At 40.0% G+C, this 24,817-nt stretch overlaps 1 protein-coding gene across 3 annotated transcripts in view; it reads left to right on the top strand.

Moving 5' to 3' along the window:
- Positions 1-24,817, top strand: part of LOC125456221 (lysine-specific demethylase 4A) — a 68,663-nt gene that overhangs the window by 30,489 nt on the left and 13,357 nt on the right. For all 3 annotated transcript variants that reach the window (XM_048539135.2, XM_048539137.2, XM_048539136.2), the window contains exons 8-18: positions 184-321; positions 789-1,066; positions 2,255-2,451; positions 4,781-5,094; positions 7,904-8,027; positions 8,699-8,877; positions 9,722-9,938; positions 14,065-14,141; positions 15,793-15,848; positions 18,383-18,491; positions 21,666-21,854. In XM_048539135.2, the coding sequence (XP_048395092.1) occupies positions 184-321; positions 789-1,066; positions 2,255-2,451; positions 4,781-5,094; positions 7,904-8,027; positions 8,699-8,877; positions 9,722-9,938; positions 14,065-14,141; positions 15,793-15,848; positions 18,383-18,491; positions 21,666-21,854 (1,878 nt within the window). The remainder of the gene's footprint in view (positions 1-183; positions 322-788; positions 1,067-2,254; positions 2,452-4,780; positions 5,095-7,903; positions 8,028-8,698; positions 8,878-9,721; positions 9,939-14,064; positions 14,142-15,792; positions 15,849-18,382; positions 18,492-21,665; positions 21,855-24,817) is intronic.

Below are 24,817 nucleotides of genomic sequence, written 5' to 3'. Positions count from 1 at the left end.
TTGTTACCAGAAATTGGGCGCATTACTTCATTGCAAGTGTTTATACTTCAGCAGTAGTAAAAAGATCTGAGTGAGATTTTCCTCAGCAGTTAATCCTCAACCTTGTCCATTTTTGTCTAGTTGATTGTGTATTTTCTGTATATTTTATTTAATTAATTGAATTAACTTTTCATTTGCTCATAGATAACTCAAGAGGCAGGGGAGTTTATGATCACATTTCCCTATGGGTATCACGCTGGATTTAATCATGGTTTTAACTGTGCTGAATCAACAAACTTTGCCACATTAAGATGGATAGAGTACGGAAAACATGCTGTCCTGGTATGTTTACACTTTGATATTTGTTACTGGGTTCTGAAAATGTAACAGATTTTTCTGATTTATTGTTCAGCTTGAAGTTATCTAATTGGTAAAGAACCATACTTCATGAGATTATTAGGACTATTGACAGGCTTAATTTTTTGTTAACTTGTGTATCCTCTACATAAAATCTATGGTAAGTTTTTGGAAGTAGTTACTTAACTTGCAGAAAACACTTCTCATAGAAGACCAGTATCTTTTGTGAATTGGGAGGAAATCTCCTGCAGTTTTAGTTCACCATAACAGACTTCTAATTTCATTGTTTTGAGCACCTCAAGTTTAGAACACAGTTATGTTTAAGTGCCTAACCTGGTATGTGCATTTTTGATCCATAATGCAGTTGTACTGAACCATTTAAAACCCTGCCAAAATGTTTTTGGCATTATTGCATTGCTCCAACTATCTTTGTTTCACTGTGCTCTATCCAGTGCTCGTGCCGGAAGGATATGGTAAAAATTTCGATGGATGTTTTTGTGCGCAAGTTTCAGCCTGAACGTTACAAGTTGTGGAAAGTAGGAAAAGATACAATTTTCATTGACCACACACGAGCCACTCCAGAAGCAGTTGAATTTCTTAGTGGAGAATTAAACTCTGTATCCGCGAAGAATTTGAAGGACCAGGATGCTGATACTGCTGAAATGGAATTGGATGACAAACTTGAAAAAGAAGTATCCACCCAACAAGATGATGGTGATGAAATAAAAAGGTGGAATTTTAGTTCAATGCATGTATCTGTCCAGTGCTAAACCAGCCAAATCCAGTGCTGGTATAATGTTGGGAAATGCTGCTAACTCTGTTAATTACTGATTTTTTATTTTGTTGTTGAACATGACATTGAAGAAAGATAAATAACATTAGACATTCTTAGCCTAGAAGCAATGCTTATCTTTTCAAGGAATGGTGCCTGTTAGTTTGTGACCTTGTGTGTATTATGTATTAGTTCAAACCTTTTTTATCAATTTTTTCATATTATGAAATCAATTTTCATTTGAATCAAGTTTTGTTGCAATGGGATTTATGCAGTATATTTCTATAAAGAGAAAAATAATTTGCATATAATTTTTACGAACATTTATTCTGGATCACAAAGTAGCTTAATTTCCAAATCAAGATACTGACACAACAATTCTTGTTCTTTATAATTTAAATTTTCTGTTCAGCATCATCTTTTAAGATAGAATAAGGTATTGCACATTTAAGACAGATGAGGAAATATTTTCTGTGAAGGTTGAGCATCTTTAGAATTCTCTTTCTTGAGGCAGTTAATGCAGAATCTTTGAATATTTCTGAGGCAGATGTCAATAGATTCTTGATATTCGAGTGAATGAAAATTTGTCGTGGATATGCAAGAATGCACAGTTGAGCTTTAAGTCCGCTGAATGTGTTGAAAGGCAGAACAGGTTCATAAGGCCAAAAGGCCTACTTGTATTCCAAGATTGTGTTTTTAGTATTCTTCTTTCACATCTGTTTATTTGATATTTTAGTGTCCAACATGTTAACGTGATATCTTAAGGACAATCTTCTAACAATTGGAAGTTCTACTGTAATGAATGACTAAATTATTTCAAGTGATCAGAGCATATATTCAAATATTGTTAAATAGTTTCTGTTGTTGAGCTATCTTGGGAAAGATCACAAGTTCTTTTATTCCATTAGATGTGTTACTACAGATGAGGAACTATAGATTGGCAAAAACCATAAATTTGTCAATACCAGAACATTTAGACACTCTGGCTTAAAAAAAATTAGACCAGCTGTGGAAAGTAAAGAACAACATTGGAATGCAATAAAAAAATTATTTTTACGATTGTGTGGACTTGTTACAGTTCTGTTTATACACATCAATAGATATTTCGTGTGTTTTTGCTAATGATTATTCTTTTTCACTATCCAGTCCAATACAGCACCGTATTGGAGCAAAAAGGCACAAAGTTTGTCTTGAGCTGCCACAAGAAGTGAGTGAAAATACTGCCATCCTGCAAGAATGTGAAGAGAGTAATCCTGTTCCACTAAGTGAGTCTGGAGACTCTAAGAGAATAATGAGAAAAGATGAGGAATATAGTAAAGTGGCAAGTGACAGTGCTGTTCAAGGTATGATTTCATACAAACCATTCTAGTTTTTTATTATTTTTCACATCTTTCAGGAGAGATAACGTGATTGCAATACTGTTTACTAACTTTGTTCAACTTTTTAATTTTTGTTCGCAAACCAAGGCTATTATCTGCTATTGTTTTATTTTACAGTCAACCTCTGGGTATAAATTTGAATTTAATTCATGCCACCCACCAGCCTGTAATTTCACAAGCAGCAAAAAGGCGTGAGTGGGTTGCCCATGCGTGGCCCATTGAGCTCCTCATAGGGTGCAATTAAGGCCTTGTGGCTAGTGGATTGTTGGAGAAACCAAAAGGTTTACACCCTGTGAGCTGGGCAGTAAAGGAGAAAAGGAAACCTCTTGCTGGATCCTGGTACAAATCAGACGGATTTCTCCATGTCCATTCCTCCCCTTCACTAGACTTCCAGCAACACCTCAAAAGTACCTGAATGTCCACATGCATCACTGAAAGCAGCTTCCTTGGTCTATCTACATTGGTCCGGCTGGCCTCAAATTGGCCAGGACCACAACAAAGCAGGTCTTTCTCCAGATTGGAGTCTCACTTCTATCTTGACTTTTCAAGAACCATTTCCCAAAAATTTAGCGAAGTGAACTGGCTGAGTTTTCACACATGGAACGTGAGCACCATTGGCTCGCTAGTGTTTATTGTCTGACCTCTAGTTGCCCATGAAGATGGTGGTGAGCTGCTTCCTTCATGGATGATATTAAACTTCTGAATATTGTTTGAGTTGCATCCATACAGGCAAGTGGAGAGTAGTACATCACACTCATGATTTTTACCTTTTTTAGATACTGACAGGCTTTGGCGAATGTTGTGTGTTTCACACTGTAGTATTCCTAGCTCCTGGATTGCTCTGACAGTCACTATTTATAATGTAAGTCATTTGTGTTTCTGGTCAATGCTAACCCCCCAACATGTTGATAGTGGAAGATTCAGTGACGTCAGTGCCATTGAATGCCAAGGGCTATTGGTCAGATTGTCCCTTTTTTTTTTTGGAAATAGCCGTTGCATGGTATTTATGTAGCATGAATGTTACTTGCCTGTTTTTAGCCAAAGCCTGGGTATTTCCCAGGTCTTTTTACCTTTGAACATGGGCTGCTTCTATATCTGAGGAGTTGCAAATGGTGCTGAACCTTGTGCAGTCATTGGCAGATATCACAACTTCTGACCTTTACAATAAAGGGAAGCTCACTGAAGCAGCTGAAGATGGTTGGTCCTTGGAATCTACCCTAAGGAGCTCTTGCAGAGATTTCCTGGAGCTGAGTTGACTGAACTCCAACAACCACAGCCATCTTCCTGTTAGCCAAGTATGATTCCAAATAGTGAAGAATTTTCCCCCGATTCCCATTGATTCCAGTTTTGCTAGGACTCTTGATGCCACTGTCTGTAAAATGTGCCTTGACATTAAGGTCTGTTACACTGACATGGAGATGGCCTTAACCCTGAAGTTTATGGTTGTGTGGAGAGCTTGCTTTCACAATATGATGTTTTTGGCAGGTACTATGCTAAAACAGTTGAATGTGACCTCTGAAGCACTTGATTGCAGGTACTATTGAATAGTCAGCAGAAACAGAATGCCAAGTTGTATACCTTCCACTTCCCAACCTCCTCCCATCTCGGAGGATTTTGAATGCCAACTGTCATTGGCTTTTAGTTCTCTGCATCACTTTACCCAACTGAAATTGGAAATTCCAGACTAGTAATTTATGGCATTAGTATTGAAGACTTTATACCTTTTTTTTGGTGATGTAGCATCCAAGTCTGCCAGGAAGATTAGGGCCTTTAGTAAGGAAGTGAATCAGACTTCCACAGTACAGTTGAAAGAAGAATGTTATCCATTTGCTAAACTTAAACTAGTAATTGTAGACAATGTTCCTAGCCCCCATTGCCAACATTAACCCATGACTTTGGCTTCCTGCAGCTGATATTTCCCACCTGTCACTTCTGGCCAGAAGTTAGTGAAGTATTGAAAAAATCCACAGACCTCCACATTATCTGCTTTTTTTTAAGTTCTTTGGCTGTTTCTGCCCTTCTTTTGGATCTTAAGAGAAATATTGGAGTTTTTTGATCCAGTTCCATAGCCTGGAATGGAGATAATCACAAATATTGTAACGCATTTGCATATCATGTTTCGAAATAGCAATCTAATACAACGAAAATAGTTTTGTGGATTACTGCCAATATCTTTTACTCTGTTTTGTTTTGCAATTGAACGTATATTCTACAATATAAAATGCAGCATATTTGTTTACTAAAGTCACTTTTTTTAAAATTGAAGACATTAATTTTTTTTTTATTGTTGCAGAATCAACTCCAGCACAAGTTGAACCACACGTTGAAAATCTTCCACGAGAAGAGAAACTTACATTGAAGCGAACCATGTCCAGCTCTGTAGACACACCTGTTACTGTGTTGAACTTCTCTGTGGCCAGTCCATCCCAAAATACTCCTAGTCCACTTGTGAAATCATTTGAATCCAGCTCATCTGATTCAGAGATGACAAGCACTCAAAGTTCAAGCCAAGAGAGTGCTTCAGAGGACTCTGATAATAGCCCAGAATGGAATGAGCCAGTTAAAACAAATGTTGGAACAAGCCTCAATGAACAGGATCTTGCAGAGGTATACATAGATGAAGTATTTTCCTAATGCTTGGAGGTGCATCCCCTTTTCTCTCTTTATCAGTGGACCACCCTACCCTAGAAGGCAATGTATATCATCAGTAAGTGTGATTATGATGGGGGGAAAATACTAAATGATTAAAAAAAGTAACTTAAATTTAAAAATAGAGGTTACAAAGTCCTTGGAAAGTAAGTGTCTTAATTGGATAGAAGAACAAAAGAATCTGGGAGAGTAGGAAAGGTATCATCAAATACTGCCCTGATGTCAAGAACAGTGGCATCAAAGATCCCTAGCAAAACTGAAGTCATTGGGAATTGAAAAGGAAAGCTCTCTGGTTAGTGTCATTTCTAAAAGGTAGTTGTGGTTGGCATTCTTCATCCCAGCCTCAGCGTATAACTATAGGAGTTCCTCAACATGGTGTCTTAGACCCAACCATCTTCTGCTTCATCAAAGATATTCACTCCAGCATAACGTGAGAAATTAGGATGCTGACTGTACAATCAATTTTCAGCACCATTCGTGACATCTCAGATACTGAGTCTATGTCCATATGCAGCAAGACCTGGAAAACATCCAGGCTTGGGCTAACAAGTGGCAAGTAACATTTTTGCCATAAGCACCAAGCAGTAATCACTATCAACAAGAGATAATCTAGCCATCACCAGCCTCTTGATTTCAATGACTTGCTTAATCCCCCACTGACAATATCTTTGAAGCTTAGTCTTGACCATAAACGGAACTGGATCAACAAGATAAATATGGTGAATAATTCTCTCCTTATCTCCCCAGTTCCTATTTGCCATCTATACAACAAATGTCATGGATGTGATTGAATACTAAAAATGTCAGGATGAGTGCAGCTCCAGCAAGACTCCAAGCTTGACACGCCCACCACTGACACAGTGGCAGTGGCGTGTACCATTTACCAGATGCACCACAGTAACTCATCAAGACCCCTCCCCAAGCACCTTTTCAAACCTGTGACTTCTATCACCCAGAGGAACAAAGGCATAAGATGCATGGGAGCACCACCTGCAAGTTCATCTCAAACACGCTCAACCCAGACTTGGAATTTTATTGTATCAAAGTTGCTCATTTAAAATCTTGGAATTTCCTTCGCCAGCAGCACTGGTCAGTGGTTCAAGAAGGCAGCTCAGCACACATCCAGGCACTTGAGAATGACCAGTAAATGTCCATATCCTAAGAACAGGTTTTTTTTAAAAATCACATTTATAGTATAGTGACACCTGCCAATAACGTCATCTTAAAAGTAAAGAAGGCATTGAAGTTGATTTTATGTACATATAGATTTAAAACCAAAGTCACTCTGCATGTTCGTATAAAAGCCACGTTTATATAACACTTTCTTTCGCAAAATGCAGGGCTTGACTTTTGCACAATTAACGTTTTTAAGAAAGTTGAAATCCATTCTGTCCCAACATCTCTCAATCCTAGTTGTCATGTCAAACTGCTGCCACCAAAAGGAAGGTGTAGTTGAATCCAGAGTTGAGGAGTAGGTGGCAAGAATGAGCAGTTGGAGTTTTTGGCTAATGGTCAGGAGTTTGACTTTGACTTTTAAACAAGGTGTACTGTTATTCTTGTACCCTGTGAATACAGTATATGTTTATATTTAGAGAGTCTTGGTTATACCATACTGGAATACTTGCCTCTAATTTAAAATAATAGAAAGACTGGAGAAGGTGCAAACAAACAATTCATAAATAGTGCCAGAACTGAGAAGGCATGTTGATCAATAAAAGATTGAACAGACTTTGACTCTTTTTTTTCTGTAGAGAACAGTAGGCTGTGGAGTAACCTGATGGAGAGCTTTAGGATTAAGAAAATTTTGAACAAATTGGTATAAAGATGATATTGCTACTTACAGGAGGACAACAGAACTAGGTGCACAAATGTAACATGATCATAATGAATCAGTAGAGAACTCGAAGTTTCTTTATCCAGGAAGTGATTAGATTACGGAACTCCTTGTCAACAGAATAGTTGAGAAACCTCAGATGCCTTGGAGTTTCAAAAAGAACAACAAAATCCTGAGAGAGATGGGAACTCGTATGGACTGCAGTCAGAAGTATAATCCTTAGTTTCCAATCACCTGTCAATTTGTTTCTCTACCCTACTTCCTTTTCATTTTGCTACTCTCTATTCCAGTGAAGCTGAACTGAAGTTAAAGGCACAGCACAAGTTCAACAATTTCAGCTTGCAACCTGTATCATTTTTTTATTATTAGATGACAGCTATTGATCATTCTACATTTGAAACTCTAGGCAATCTCATTTCATTTAATTTCCTTGTCCCATTTGTAACATTGCTTTGCATTATTATCCCTTCTGTTGGTTTAATTTCTCCTGCCTTATAGCCTCTGTCAAATCTTTTTGTTTCTTCGCCTTGTATTCTGTTTCTAGATCATACTTGGCTTAAAACTTGTTACATCTAATTTGTTTCTGGTTTTGACAAAAGATAATTGGCATGAAACTTTACAGACTTTATCTTTGTTTATTCTCTGTCCACCTGTCCCAGTTCTAAGAAAGATTTTAAGCTATTTACCTCAACTCTAGGTGTTAGTGTTTTTCAGAGCATATTTTGTTTTGGGAGTTCATAGGGATTGGGAATCAATATCATGGCATTTTTAAAGTAATCATGTTAGCATTATCCATGTATTAAGATGAAACTCTCAAGTTTTGTACAGATTTTTTTTGTTTGTTTCTGCTCAGTTCAAATGGCCCAATGCTAACATGTCACCCCGTTCTTCAGATGGAGTGAGACACACATCTACTGTGTTGTTCCTTTGCAGATGGCTGAGCAGTATATGAAAGAAATGAAATCCAAGAAGAAAGCTAAGAGCCGGCGTCAGCCCCTTAGTAAACCACCACGACATCATCCACTTTCTGTGGTAAAAGACTACATTAGCGATGAAGGTATGTAAGCACATTAGAACTTGACATTCAGCTATAGTCAAGAGACTTCACTGTGAAAGCTTATCAGGGACTAGATTCTAGGACTGGTTCATGTCAGGGGTTGAGTATGTAGTAATTTTTTAAAATTTAGTGCCACAATTTGTAGGCAATAGATATGCTCTGTTTTAGAAGTTTGTCTTCTACAATATTGCCTCAATTATATATTTGGTGCTAAGTGAACTCATGGGTAAAATATGTTGCAGAATAAAACATCTTGTAAAAGCAGTCTGGCTTTCTCAGCTTTGAACCTACTAAAGGTGCAAAGTAGAAATTGGTACCACAAAACAATGTGGCATATGCTGTGTCTGTAGACCGAAGTTTGACTCTTAAAAGTTGGTGTGAGATTCAATGGGCATCTTTGAAAATACTGTGATAGGACATTTTCATTGATGATATGCAGCAGAGTAGTACTCGGGGATGGGAAAGGAACATGATAGCATTTGGGAGGGGGGGGGGGGTGCGAAGAAGGATCCTGTTGTGGCACAGTGGGTGATGGGATGGAGTATTGTTCAAAGATGTGTTGGCAGGACCAGTGTTCATTTTGATTTCTTCTGCTCTCACTTGATAGTATTCAGTGGGCATTGATTATGCTGGATTTAATTCTTACTAAAACCATTTATTTTCTAAAACAGAGATGCCAGACTTGTTGTCAGTAGAAGATGACCCTATGGAGTCAGAGCCATGGGCAAAGCCGCTTGCTCATCTGTGGCAAAACCGGCCCCAGAACTTCCTTGCAGAACGAGAATACAACTGCATAATAGCACAGCAGATGCCTTACTGTTCAATTTGTGCACTCTTCCAGTCATACCAGGTTTTGATATTTTTCATTTACCCCTCCAGTGCTTGTACTTGAACTGAAGCTTTCTTCTTTAAAATAATTGTGAATGGTTCCTTTAGGTAACAGATCTTCAATCAAATTATTGAAAAAAAGCTAAAAACCAAATCAGATTGAAGAAATTTTTTGTAGAATGACTGGATTGTGAAAAAAATAACCATTTTGGTTCTAAACTAAATCATGAAAGTAATTTGGTGTTTCTAAATGGCCTTTGCTATCCACTTTGCAAAATCTTCCCTAAGTTAGTTTGCATTTAATCTTCAACTGTCATCAGTTTAGATTCAAATAACAGTAATGTCACACACAGATTATTTGTTGTGGTGTATAACGAAACATAGGAGCGGGAGTAGGCAATTCGAGCTTGCTCTGCCATTTCGTATGATCATTGCTCATCATCCAACAACTCAGTATCCTGTTCTTGCTGTCACCCCATACCCTTGGATCTCTTCAGTCCTAAGAATTCTATCTGACTGCTTCAAAAACATTAAATGTTTTGGCCTCAACCACTTGCTTGTATTATTTTCTACCACAGCTTTGCACAATGGGTGAAAAAAATTTTCCCCATCTCCATCCTAAATAGCCTACCCACATTCTTAGACTGTGACTCCTGGTCCTGAACTCTGGTCATACGAAACATCATGACAGGGTAACCCCAGTATACTTACGTGTTTCTGAGATTTCCCACCACACCCTGAAAATTGATTGGAAATTTAAACAAAAGTTTGTCTCGAGAGGTTCTGGATGCTTACTTTACCTGATTTTTTTTGTGCCATTAACTATGTTTCTTTTACTTAATTGACACTTTTTAAAATTTTAATAGGTAGATTGTGAAGATGGTCAGGGTTCTAGAAGTAAAAGCCAATCGTTGGATCTGAGCAAACCCAGAAACCAATTGAAAAGCAAGCCATTGGTTCCAGAGATGTGCTTCACATCTGGAAGTGACCATGTCGACCTAACTCTTCCCACTTCTTATGTGGATGAAGATGGAATGAGCATTCTTGTAACATGTGCAAAGTGCTGTGTATGTGTTCATGCAAGTAAGTGTTTCTCGGATCTTTTGGTAGAAGGAAAGTGGGTGTTTGGAAGGAGTTTTTTTTTAAACAAGTGAGTTCTCCCTGATGTACCAAACCAATTTTATACTTCAGCCAACAGCACTAAAGTGCATATCTCATTGCTGTTGTGTGACCTTGTGTGTAAGTTGGCTGCTCTGCTTCCTACAGTGAAATTCTTTTTGTAATTACACTCTTGTGAGCCTTTTTGGAGCATCCTGAGGATGTATAATGCTCTAAAATTGCAAGTTTTTCCTTTACTTACTGGCAGCTAGTTAACTTAAGAATTCCAAATTCAGAACATAACAAAATCTGATAGAGCTGAGGTCCTGGATACATTGAAACTGCTGAAATGTATATCTTATGGATGTTGGTTTGTAATTCCATCTTACATTAATGGGCCTGTGTCATGACTGTTAGCGCCATTTTAAAAACTAGTTTCTATCTCTCTTTTGAGAGTGATAATTTGTGGATAGGGCAGATGCTACCAAGTCAGTGGGAAGCAGTTCTAACCTGGGAAGAATGGCATACCATTAGAGGAAGAGGCTTTGAGATTTTTGATGCTGCACTGGAGGAGATAGGGGGAAAAAAAGGGATATTCTATATCAGGTAGATCTGGGAAGTCCTTCAGAAATGTGTTCAGATAGTAGTGAGAGCAGTAAACAATGGAGATAAAGGCCAGAATTTGAGACCTAAGGACCTGGGTGGACAAAGAAAATTACAACACAGGAACAGGCCCTTCAGCCCTCCCAGCCTGCGCTGATCGAGATCCTCTGTCTAAACCTGTCATTTATTTTCTAAGAGCCTGTATCCCTTTGCTCCCTGCCTATCCATGTACCTGTCCGGATACATCTTCAAAGACACTATTGTGTTTGCGTCAACCACCTCCACTGGCAATGCATTCCAGGCACCCACCACCCTGTACGTAAAGAACTTTCCATACCTGTCTCCCCTAAACTTTCCTCCCCTCACTTTGAACTCATGACCCCTAGTAATTGAGTGCTCCACTCGGGGGTGGGGTGGTGGCGAGAATAAACTTCTTGCTATCCACCTTATCTATACCTCTCATGATTTTGTAGACCTCAATCTCCATCTTTCTAATGAAAATAATCCTAATCTACTCAACCTCTCTTCATATCTAGCGCCCTCCATACCAGGCAACATCCTGGTGAACCTCCTCTGTATCCTCTCCAAAGCATCCACATCCCTTTTTGTAATATGGCGACCAGAACTGTATGCGGTACTCTAAATATGGCCGAACCAAATAACTGTAACATGACCTGCCAACTCTTGTGCTCAATACCACATCCCATGAAGGAAAGCATGCCGTATGCCGCCTTGACCACTCTATTGACCTGCATTGCCATCTTCAGCGAACAATGGACCTGAACACCCAGATCTCTCTGTACATCAATTTTCCCCAGGACTTTTCCATTTACTTTATAATTCGTTCTTGAATTAGATCTTCCAAAATGCATCACCTCGCATTTGCCCAGATTGAGCTCCATCTGCCGCTTCTCCGCCCAACTCTCCATCTATCTGTGCTCTGCTGTAATCTCTGACAGCCCCCTTCACTATCTGCTACTCCACCAATCTTCATGTCATCTGCAAACTTGCTAATCAGACCTTCTTCCAGATCATTTACGTATATCACAAACAACAGTGGTCCCAGCACAAATCCCTGTGGAACACCACTGGTCACAGGTTTCCAATTTGAGAAACCCCCTTCCACTACTACTCTCTGTCTCCTGTTGCCTAGCCAGTTTTTTTATCCATCTAGCTAGCACATCACTTTCTCCAACAGTCTACCATTGGGAACCTTACCAAACACGTTATTAGAGTCCATGTATATGACATCTACAGCCTTTTCCCTCATCAATCAACTTTGTCACGTCCTCAAAGAATTCTATTAAGTTGGTAAGACATGACCTTCCCTGCACAAAACCCTGTTGTCTATCACTGATACGCCCATTTTCTTCCAAATGGGAATAGATCCTATCCCTCAGTATCTTTTCCAGCAGCTTCCCTGCCACTGACGTCAGGCTCACTGGTTGATAATTACCTGGATTATCCCTGCTACCCTTCGTAAACAAGGGGACAACATTAGCAATTCTCCAGTCCTCCGGGACCTCACCCATGTTTAAGGATGCTGCAAAGATATCTGTTAAGGCCCTGGCTGTTTCCTCTCTTGCTTCCCTCAAAACCTGGGATAGATCCCATCTGGACCTGGGGACTAGTCCACCTTCATGCCTTTTGGGATGTCCAACACTTCCTCCCTCCCTCCCTCCCTCCCTATGCCGACTTAACCTGGAGTAATCAAACATCTATCCCTCACCTCAACATCTGTCATGTCCCTCTCCTTGGTGAATACCGATGCAAAGTACTCGTTAAGAATGTCACCCATTTTCTCCGACTCAATGCATAACTTTCCTTCTTTGCCCGTAAGTGGGACAATCCTTTCTCTAAGTTACTCTCTTGCTCATTATATATGAATAAAAGGCTTTGGGGATTTTCCTTATCCATGTATGCTCAAGATATCTCATGTCCTCTTTTAGCCCTCTTAGTTCCTCGTTTCAGATTCACCCTACATTCCCAATATTCTTCCAAAGCTTCACCTGTCTTCAGTTGCCTATACCTTTATGTATGCTTCCTTTTTCCTCTTTGCTACTCTCTCAATTTCACCTGCCATCCATTATTCTGTAATCTTGCCATTTCTATCCCTCACTTTCACAGGAACGTGTCTCTCCTGCACACTAATCAACCTCTCTTTAAAAGCCTCCCACATGTCAAATGTGGATTTACCTTCAAACAGTTTCTCCCAATCAACATTCCCTGGATCCTGCTGAAGTTTGGTATAGTTGGCCTTCCCCTGGTTTAGAACCCTTCCTTTAGGACCACTCTCATCTTTGTCCATGAGTATTGTAAAACCTATGGAATTGTGGTCACTATTTCCAAAGTAGTCCCCTACTGTAATTTCAACCTTCTGGCCGGGCTCATTCCCCAACATCAGGTCCAGTATGGCTTCTTTCCGAGTTGGACTACATGCATACTGGATAACCTCCTTGACCTAGCACACACTGTCAAGGTAAATAATTTTCAAATGCCATAACTTACCGACTACTAACCTTAAGTACTTCGATTTCATATATTATTGTCACATGTACTGTGATATCGAGAAAAGTATTGTTTTTACTTTCAGTCCAGACAAGTCATAACTTATGTAAGTACATCAGTGTCATAGAACAGAATGCAGAGTATAAAACAGAATGCATCCTTGTGCACTAATTGCAAAAAAAACCTAGTGTGCGCATACAGCACGTAATAAAGAAGGCAAATGGGATTTTGGAATAGTGGGGAGGTGTTGCTGCAACTGCACATGATGTTAGTGAGACCACACCTGGAGTGTTGTGTATAATTTTTGTTTGGTCCCCTTGCTTGAAAATGGATGTAGCTCTATTTGGAGATGGTTCAGAGGGCATGTGGTAGATTGATTCCAGAAGTAAGGGGTTTGTCTAGTGAAGACAGATTGAGACATTTAGGCCTACATGTTGTAGTTTAAAAGAATGACGGGAGATCTAGTTAATACATTTTGTCCACCTCTCGAATTCAGCCTAAAATTTCTGGAGGTCATGGGTGATTTTGTTCACCTTGAAGTAAGTAGTTTCTTGACAGTTACAAAGCAATATGACATCTTGGAGTTGCCCTGCATGGAAAGTGGCAGATCACTGAGAAAACTCCCCTGCTATTTGAGTAATTTTACCACCTTCTGACAATGCTGAAGGGTCTATATTTAATTCCTCACTTGCAAGTGAATGTCTTCTGACAGTGCAGTATACCCTGACTGCCAACCCAGGTTGTGCATTTGAGATGCTTGAAAAGATTTGGATATTCAACCTTGAGCTTTGAGAATGGGCCAGATTGCGTAGAATGCTTCGGTGATGATTTAAATGTGTGTAGCTTTTACTCCCATCTTTTGTGGGATCATTTTAAAAATTGATTCATACTTAAGCAATCACTTTATTAAAAAGGATAGCATAATTTGAAAGCTATTTGATTTGACAAAACATGTTCTAAGTGATATATTTCTTAAATGTTCCTATTTATCTTGTAATAGGCTGCTATGGAGTTGCTCCTGAAAAAGCAACTGATGACTGGATCTGTGCAAGGTGTGCAGCTAATGCTTTGGCAGCAGTAAGTATTTTTGTTGCCAGCCTCTGTGCTGTAATGCAAAGCATGTCCACTTTCTTGACACCCAAGAGTTGTGAAGTCTGTGTTTGTAAATGCACAGTAATTTACATCGACCCATGTCGAACAGTTGCGCAGGAAGGAAAAAGAAGTACGCGGTCATTATTTTGTGCAAATTCTTAACTGAGGTACTTTCATGCTAGGGCATTGTTAGTTACGTTTTGAGACCCTGGTATCTGATTAAGTAGATTAGACCTAATGGTTAAGGAGGGGTGTACCTCATTGAAACAACAAATTCTTCTCCAGCTTGATGGAGAAATTGCAACACGAATGAGTTTCATGGTTTAACTCTGAAATTTTGATTGAGAGTTGGAGAATAGGAGTCGGTCTCATCAGAGTCCATAAGACATGGAGCAGAAATTAGGCCATTCAGCCCATCAATACTGCTGCACCATTCAATCATGGCTGATAAGTTCTGCTCCCACTTTCTTTGTGTAACCCTTGATAATCAAGAACCTACCTATCTCGGTCTTAAATGTACTAAATGACCTGGCCTCCATAGCCTTCTGTGGCAGTGAATTCCATAGATTCACCACTCTGGCTGAAGAAGTTTCTCCTTATCTCCATTCTAAAATGTCTTCCCTTTTACTCCTAAGGCTGTGCTCTCGGGTCCTGGTCTCTCCTACCAATGGGAGCTATTTTCCCATTCAGTATTATCTAAGTTTCAATTAGATTCTTTCTTTTCTCTTTCGTTCTTTCGTTTCCTTATTTCCCCCCCCCAATCCGTCTAAATTTCATTGAGCATAGACCCAGAGTCCTCAAACGTTCCTCATATGTTAAGCTTTTCATTCCTGGGACCACTCTCGACCATCCTCTGAACCCACTCCATTCCTGAGAGATGGGGCCCAAAACTGAACACTACTCCAGATGTGGCCTGACTAGAGCCTTATAAAGCCTCAGTAGTGTATCCTCACTTTTTTATATTCGGGTCCTCTCAAAATAAATGCCACCATTGCATTTGCCTTCCTGACTACTGACTCAAGCTGCAGGTTTACCCTGGGTGATGAGAGATTTATTTGCCCAGAGTTATGAATCTTTGGAATTCTATATCTAGAGGACTGGGAACATTCATTCAAGATGAGAATATTTTTTGAATGTTAAGTGAATTGAGGAATGAAGTTAGGGTGGCATGGTAGAGTTGAGATGTAATAAAATCATTTATCTTTTTATTTGAATGGCTGAATAATTGCCATCTTTCCCATTAAAATACAAATTCAACAATGGAGATGTAGTACAAGAAAATGTTTGAAGTCTTTTGGCTTTTAAACTTTAAGCATGCTTCGATGAATTTACATTTCTTTTCATCCACCATGGATACAGTATGTGAAATTGAAATTTGAGTTTCTAGTTTGTTTAAATGTCTAGAACATTGAAGCACCGACCTGTTAGATTCTCTTGTGCTATGGTTATGTATGTAGTCCACCGTAATTTTATCAGTTGTATACTGAAGTGAGAACAAACTATGATAGATGCTGTAAATCTAAAATCAAGCCAAGAAAGGCTGATAATACTGTGTTAATGTTTTAGATGTGCCTTTTTCATCAGAACAGTTTTCAACAATTTTTGCCCTGTATGACAATTCTGTTCATTCACACAGGATTGTTGTCTATGTACCCTTCGGGGAGGAGCACTTCAGAAAACCACTGATAACAGGTCAGATCAACCAGTAGAACTGCACATTGTGCACTTTTAGTTTGTAAATGAAGTTAAGCCATTTAAAATGGACTTGAGCTTGCTAATGAACATATTGTTTGCCCCAGTTGGAACTACAATTTGTGTTAAGTTGAGGTAATACTATTTTGAATGGAAGAATTAATGGGACTAAGTAATGAGATCATGTTGATGTACCAGGTCACCTATTTATTTGCACCTGCTCAAAATGTACTTCCACTTGGTTTTGTTGTTTCACTGAATCTTCCAGTGCTCTGAAGTAGTTATTTTCAGTTAGGTGGTAGGAAACTGGTGTTACTACTATACACTGCAAAATTTTTTATTTTGGGAGTTGAAAGAATACTTTCTACTGGGCGTGTTCGTTGGGCTAGCCCAATCACTCCTGGCCCACTGTTTAGGGTGTATACCCAATACTGGGCATGCTGAGCACAATTATTCCCTTCCTAGAACTGGCAAGATGGGCACATGATTGGATGAGTTGACCCTGGAGAATGGCTGGCTTGCTTTTTTTTTGCCAGCTAAACAACAATGGTCCATGGATAGCCTGCTAGAGCTCCCCCATTTTAAGGCCCTTTTAAATGGTCAATTAATGGCCTCCACACACCACTGACCCAGTTACTTGCCTTCCTGCTAAGCAAGAAAAGTGGCTGATTCGCTACTGGAAAACCAGGACAAACTGCCTGATTTTGGTGGGGGTGGTGGGGCTTTCATTCCCCTTGGGCAGGAGGGGGTCCATGTGGTGTCATTGAATCCCATGACATCTGGCAAAGCCTTCTTGTAGTTCCTACCTTTGCAAGGTAGGCGGTCCAGCAATGCTCTCCAGGACCCAGAAGCTGTCAGCCTCTGGTCTGCAACTTCTGGTGGGGAGGGACTTAGAATATCAAGGCTTGTGATTTGCTGAAATCTCACTGGTCAGCTGCTGTGTACCTGATGTGAGCTTCATCTGGCAAATGTTATGGGGATGGAGAATTAGTCACCTCTGAAGATTGCTGCCCCAACTCTTGATCTATGGAACAATAAATCTTGATTGTTTTCTCGATTTTATTAAGTGCAATTCGTTGGTCTAGGGGTATGATTCTTCCGGGGGGTGGCTTGGTAGCTCAGTGGTTAGCACTGCTGTCTCTCGGTACCAGGGACCTAGGTTCAGTTCCAGCCTCGTCGGTGTGGGTTTCCTCCCATGTGTGCTCTGGTTTCCTTCCACAGTCCAAAGATATGTAGGTTGGGTGGATTGGCTATGCCAAATTGTCCAGCGTCCAGGGATATGTAGATTAGGTGTGTTAGATGTGGGGGAAATCGGGGTGGTGAGATGGTCTTCAGAAGGGCATTGTGGACTTGTTGGGCTGAATGGCCTGTTTTCACACTAGGGATTCTATGATACCTTTTATCTGGGAAATGGTGTATAATCGCATGGTAACTGGTTGGCCATAGCAAACTAGTCTTATTTTATTAATCCGAGCCCTTAATCCAGGGCACTTTAAAGAATTATTGAATACTTGGAAGCAGGAGGGGGGAGGTGTATTCTGCAAACTAGTTTTCTTACTCCATATTTCAGAGAACCAGGTAACTCGAAGAGCCCATTGTGTCATCATGCCTGAGCTGCTTCTTGAAAAGATAATCAACTTAACCCCACTTTTTTGTCCTGTCCCATTTAAAACACATTCGCTTTTGAAAGTTACTGTTGAATCTTTCACTACTACCCTTTTGCCCTCTCAGGTGATGCATCCCAGGTTATCGTTACTGACTGCATAGAAACAAAATCTCTTAAATCGCTATCCTGTGGTTATTGATCTTCATATCAGTGGAAGCAGTTTCTTATTTTAACATTTGCCTGTCTGTTTAAATTTCCCATGGACTTTGTGACCTCCTGGAGCTGATCGCAGCTTCTCATGATATCAATGTCCCTCATGCCTGGTTTCATTCTCGTGAATTGTGTGTGCACCTTTTCTCTGCTGTTAATGTCACCTTTGAAAAGTGATGACTAGAATTCAACATAAACCATTGGTTAGGCCTCAGCTAGAGTATTACTAGGGAATGACATACCTTTTTGCCCTGTTGAGCACCTGCCAAACCATAAAACTAATACTCCCACTGATCTCAAGTTCAAACAGTCTTTTCACTACAGTTCTAAACCTAGCAGTTCAGTGATTGCATAATTCCAGTGGTGGAAATTCATTTCACTTCCTCAGTTTGGTTCAGTAACTTCTACCAGCCTGTAAAATTATTGGGAAGGACACCCATCTTGTGCCATGAAGGGATATGTTTTGTGATCTAATCAGAGGTATTTAGAAAATTCTTGGAAATAAGCAACATTGGAGAGATTTGCAACCAGGGTGTGAAGTTGATTAAGAGTGATGTGTGATGCAACAGTGTAAATTGCATCTCCCACAGGAAAAAAATCTTTAGTCTGGAAGTGTTAACATGTAAACTGATGCTAACAACCTGATTGTGCAAAGGCACACCTTTCATGTATTTAGTCACTGGATCTATCCTATTGACTACTTTTAAATATTATACAGGTGGGTACATCTGCTGTGTGCTGTTGCAGTGCAAGAGGTACGGTTTGTGAATGTTGCAGAACGCAGTCCTGTGGATGTCAGTCCAATACCGCCACTACGCTGGAAGCTGGTATGGAATCATAAAATTGAAGTAACTTAATAAAATTTAAGTCGCAAAAGCACAATTCAAATGTATGTTGGCAATTAATGCACTAATCCATTTCCTGTACTGTGCACTGCCCCAAACAACCTTTTTAAATCCACAAAGCTGTCTTTCCTTTTTCTTATGCCATGGTGCATTTGGTTTGCTCACCGTGACCTACATAAATCGGCCAGCATTATGCATTTCAAAATTCTGTTTTTAATCTGCTGTTGGGAAATAGCTAAGTCTGCATCATTACCTGTTCCTAAATTGCCTTTCAAAGGGAGTGGTGAGCTACTGAATTGCTGCAGTCAGTGAGGTTAATGGACACCACAGTGCTGTTAGCAAGTTCCAGAATTTTGATCCGGACGCGTTAAGGAATGTTGACATAATTCCAAGTCAGGAATGTGTATGGTTTGGAGGTGAACTTGCAGGTGGCACTGTTTTGTGCATCTTGCACCCCTGACCTAGATGATGGAGGTTGTGGTAGAGGTTGAGGTGCTGTTCAATTGCAGGGAGAATATGCCTGACCACCTAAAAGCCATGTTATCTAAGCAAGATTACAATTTTATGTAAATTGCTTTCAGCTGTGGCTAAAAAATGGTTATTTATCGGTCACAAATTATTTTAAAAGAGCAGAAATGTGCACTTGTTGATGACCAACAGCCTTCTATGTGGTAGAGTCACTGGACCTGAAAAGTTAACTGTTTTCTCTCCATGAATGCTGCCAGCTCGTTGAGTTTTTCTAGCGGTTTTTTTTCTTGTTTCTATGTCTGATTTCTCGCACCCACAGTTATAGAATCATAGAGATATACAGCATGGAAATAGACTCTTCAGTCCAACTCGTCCATGCCAATCAGACATCCTAAATCTAGTCCCATTTTGCCAGCATTTGGCCCATATCCCTCTTAAACCCCTTCCTGTTCATATACCCATGCCTTTCAAATGTTGTAATTGTACCAGTCTCCACAACTTCCTCTGGCAGTTTATTCCATACATGCACCCCCCCAAGTGAAAAAGTTGCCCCTTAAGTCTTTTTAATCTGTCCTGTCTCACCTTAAATCCATGCCCTCTAGCTTTGGACTCCCCTACCCTAGGGAAAAGACCTTGTCTATTCACCCACTCCATGCCCCACATGATTTTATGAACCTCTATAAGGTCACCCCTCAGCCTCTGTTCCAGGGAAGATAGCCCCAGCCTATTCAACTTCTCCCTGTAGCTCCAACCCTCCAATCCTGGCAACATCCTTGTAAATCTTTTCTGAACCCTTTCAAGTTTCATAATATATTTCCTACAGCAGGAAAACTGGAACTGAACACAGTATTCCAATTGTAGCCTAACCAATGTCATGTGGCAGCTGTACAGGACCTCCCAAATCCTATACTTGATACGCTGACCAATAAAAGTAAGCATTCCAAATGCCGCCTTCACTATCCTGTCTAGCTGCAACCCCGCTTACAAGGAACAATGAACCTGCACTCCCAGGTCTCTTGTGCAACAACAATCCCCAGACCTTTACATTAAGTGTATAAGCCCTGCCCTGATTTTCCTTTCCAAAATGCAGCACCTCACGTTTATCCAAATGAAACTCCATCTTTCATGCCTTGGCCCATTGGCCCACCTGATCAAGCTCCTGTTGTACTCCTTGAGGTTTTTGTTTTTGTTTAATGACAAATCATAGTTTGCTTTGAGTTCAGAAATGGCAACTGCTGAGATAAACTGGTGTGTAGTAGTTAACTGCTGCCCTTTATCCCAAATCAGTTTGGAAGTAAGTTTTCTGCAATTTTCTTTCCCCCATCCCTTTTTTGTCAGTTTCAAATTTTGAGTCAAATGTCATGCATCCAAGCTCCTCTTCAGAATTTGAGTCCCGGTTTTAAGCTAACATTTCAGTGCAGTCCATACTGACTGTTAAACTGAGACCCTGTTTGCCTTTGAGTACAGGTTGTAAACAAAAATTTGCAGAGCAATTTAATAAACAAAATCACTTCACATGGTATTAAGAAATTGTATTTAAACGGAAGATATTGTTCAATGTCCTTACAACATCCTGTGTCCCTGCCAACGGTTTTTCCTCAACAACAGCCATTAGGGCGGCACGGTCGCTCAGTGGTTAGCACTGCAGCCTCACGGCACCAGGGACCAAGGTTCGATTCCAGCCTCTGGCAACTGTCTGTGCGGAGTTTGCACATTCTCACCGTGTCTGCGTGGGTTTCCTCCGGGTGCTCCAGTTTTCTCCCACAGTCCAAAGATGTGCAGGTTATGTGGATTGGCCATGCTAAATTGCCCGTAGTGTTCAGGGGTGTGTGGGTTATTGGGGGATGGGTCTGGGTGGGATGCTTCAAGGGTGGTGTAAACTAGTTGGGCTGAAGGGTCTGTTTCCACACTGTAGGTAATCTAATCACCAAATGTGCTGACAGATCATTGATCTTGTTACTCCTTGTGGAATGTTATTGCATGCAGTTTTCCTGCTGTGCTTCCTTGTATAAAGAGAATGTAATTGGCAGCTATAAATGAAGACGGGAAAAGTAGTTTACCTATTTTTAGTTTAGGCAAGTGATACCATCTTATCGGGATATTTTCAACTGTTCAATTGGTCCATCTGTCCGTCCCATAAGCATGTTCTTCTTTGATTTTAATTCATCATCTTAATTTATTTACTTTTGCTTTTCAAATTCTATTTATACCTCCCTTTCCCTCCATTTTTCATCGTTTTGTTAAACGTAGCTTTGGATTAAAAGTGCTACAGTTTCATAATCTGATTTTCGATGATCCTTTTATAGAATGTGAAGAAAGCTCCTTTCAGTTGTTAAAATGTGGTGAGCTTTTGAATCATCAGTACAAAATCAAGGAACAGGAGTATCAAAACAATTTCTTATTACTCCCCTGTTTGCCAAAACGTAATATGTAGAATCAAATAAAGTTATTGATGGTATGGATATGTATGAGAAAAACAAAGATGGTGCAAATAAAAATAAATTTCTAAAAATAAATTTATAAGCTTACATTTGAGTGTAATGCAGATGTGAGTTTGATTCTGAGGCCAAATTACCAAGTGCACTAAAAATATGTCCAGTGTACAAGTAACCAAATTGACCAGTGTTACCCACTATGCCAACCTTACAATTGTATGCTTTATCAATGATGTAACTGTGATCCTTTCAGAAGTGCTTCTACTGTAAGAAACGAATGAAGAAGACTGGTGGTTGCTGTGTGCAATGCTCGCATGGCCGTTGTCCCACATCCTTTCATGCGACCTGCGCCCAAGCTGCTGGTGTGATCATGCAGCCTGATGATTGGCCATTTGTAGTCTTTATCACTTGTTGCAGGCACAAAACCCCCAATCAAGCAGAGGTAGGTTATGTTCAAGAGTAACAACTGTTAATTCATGCTAAATGAATTGATTACTCTGCACCCCCTACTTGTCAACTAAATTTATGTTCAGCGTTGTTTCCAACTGTATTTGAGGCAAAACGAAGGAATGCAATGTTAGTTCATTAGACTAATACCTTTTTAATTGTAGAATTGTCTTTTGAGGATATTCGGTCTGTATGATCCAGTTTCAAAAAATGAGATGTATCTTCATTGGAAATGTGCAGAATTCTTACAGAGCCTGTTTATTTGTATGTGAATAACGTGCCCAACCTCTACACCCCCCCCCCCCCCCCCCCCCCCAACCTGCTGAGTCTAAAACCAGGGGACATAATCTCACAATGAGTGCTAGGCCATTTAAGATGGATAAGGTGGAAAATCTTCACGGAGCATGATGAATCTTTGGAATGGTCTAACCCAGAAGGCTGTGGAGCATGTTTAAGACAGAAATTGATAGATTTCTGGAGGCTAGTGACATGAAAAAATATGGAGATAATGTGGGAAAGTGGCATTGAAGCAGCAGTTGGGACCTGTTGCAAGGGTATCAGGAGGCTTATTGAGGAATTTAGAGGTGACAGACAGTGAGCCTAGAAAATGCATGCATGTGAGGGAAAAAAAGAGGTAAACTCCAGGCTAAAGAGAGCTGCTGTTAGCTATTTGATTAAAAGAATTGAACTACACGAGCTCCATATATTTGAAGGACATTGACATCCAAGAACAGTTGACTAGTTTTGCATTGTTGCTTCTCGGAAGAAGCCATGTTATTAAGGGTTAAGTGCTCCAATCTGCATATAAATTGGGCATATCAAATTAGTAGCAGTACTGTAGAGGAGGAATTTTTGGAGTGTATACAATCAAGTTCATGAATCAATATTTTGAAGAACCAGCTAGAGAAAAGGCTATCCTTGACTTTGTTAATGTGTAACAAGGAATGAATAATGTGTGGCCTCTTGGGAAAGAGTGATCACAACATTAAAATGGAGAGTGACATTGTTGTTTCTGAGACTATGGCCTTGAAGGTTCAATAAAGGAGATAGGTATGGATGAGGTGTGAGCTAGCTGCAATAAATTTGAGTATTGTTATTTAAGAGGAGAACTGTAACTCAATAATGGCAAACATTTTAAAGAGCACATGGACAAACTTCAAAAATTACTCCTCCCAGCCTGGTGTAAATATGAAGTGGGAAATGTGGTCAAAGCCAGGCTAAAACAGGAAATTATGGATAGTATTAAATCCAGGGTAGAGGCATGTAAATTGGACAAAAAAAAAACTTGAGGATTGAGAACCAATTAGATTCCAGTAATGAGGCAAAGACTGATTTGAGACGGTGAAAATTGAGGATGAAAGTAAGCTTGCAGACAACATACAACAAATAGTAAAAGCTTCTGTTGGTAGTGAAGAAAAAAAAAAGGATTTAATCAAGATGAATATAGATTCCTGCTGGTCAGTAACAGGAATTTAAGTGGGAGATCATCAAGATAGATAAACTGAGTAAAACTTTAATTCTGCCTTCACAAAAGAAGACACAGATAACTTGCAAAAAATGAGGTGGTGGTGAACCGAGTCAAATGGGAAGGAGGAATTGATAAATATCAATTGCCCAAACACCGTTTCCCTACTAACCAGATTAAAATCAAATAAATCCCTAAGGCCTAATAACCTTCATCTCGCAGTACTTAAAGAAGTGACCAAGAAGTGGCAGATGCACTAGTGGTCATCTTTCCAAATTCTTCGGACTCGAGACCCATTCCTGTGGATTGGCGGGTAGCTGATGTAACCCCACTATTTAAGAAGGGAGGCAAAGAAAATTAGAGAATTGCAGACTTGCTAGCGGGCGGGGGGGGGGGGGGGGGGCGCGGTGGGAATACTTAACTCTGTTATAAAAGATGTAATAGCAAAGCACCTGGAAGATACGACAGAAGCACCTTGGACCTATGAAGGGGAAGTCATGCTTGAAAAATCTGTTGTAATTATTTGAGGATGTAACTGGTAGAATGGATAAGGATAAGCTACTGGCTTATCCTTATCCATTCAGAAGGCTTTTGGTAAGGTTCCACATAACAAATTAGCATGTAAAACTGAAGGACATGGGGTTGGAGATCATGTACTTAAACAGAATGAAAACTGAAACAAATTGTTGGAAAAAAACTCAGGTGGTCAGGTGAGGAAGGCAAATGGTATGTTGGCCTTCAAAGCAAGAGGATTAGAGTACAGGAGCAGGGATGCCTTGCTTCAACTGCATTGAGCCTTGGTGGAACCATGCCTAGAGTATGATTTGGTGTTTTGGTCTCCTTCTCTGAGGAAGGATGTTCTTGCAACAAAGGTTGACCAGTCAGATTCCTGGAATGGCAGGATTGACAGACAGGGAGAGACTGGCTCAATTGAGCCAATGTTCACTGGAATTTAGAAGAACGAAGGGGATCTTACAGGAACCTATAAAATGCTAACAGGAATAAACAGGGTAAATGCAGGAAGGATGTTCTCAATGTCCACTGAGTTCTAAACCAAAAGTCACAGTTTAAGGATGAGGGGTATGTCTTTTGGGACAGAGATGGGGTGCAGTTCCTTCATCCAAAAGGAGGTGAGTTTATGGAATTCTCTGCCACTGAAAACAGTTGAAGTCAAAACATTGAATGTTTTCACGAAGAAGATAGATACCTTTCTTTGAGGTGAAAGGGATCAAAGAATACAGTGAGAAAATGAGAAAGGGTACTGTGTTGAATGATCAGCCGTCATTGTATTATTGAATGGCAGAGCAGGCTTGAAGGGCTAACTGTCTCTGAACTGCTTGTAGTGCAGCTGCACCTTTTTCTTAAATGTAAGTGGACCGAAACTGAACAAAACTCCAGGCATAGTTTCTCCCAATGCCTTGTACAACTGGAGAGAATTTTTTTCCAATTCTTGAATCTCATTGGCTATCTGTTCTCCCAGGCCCCAGACACCC

The sequence above is a fragment of the Stegostoma tigrinum genome, chromosome 8 (genome assembly GCF_030684315.1).
Source record: "Stegostoma tigrinum isolate sSteTig4 chromosome 8, sSteTig4.hap1, whole genome shotgun sequence".
Classification (NCBI taxonomy): Eukaryota; Metazoa; Chordata; class Chondrichthyes; order Orectolobiformes; family Stegostomatidae; genus Stegostoma; species Stegostoma tigrinum.
This window is presented reverse-complemented; position numbering and strand designations above follow the sequence as displayed.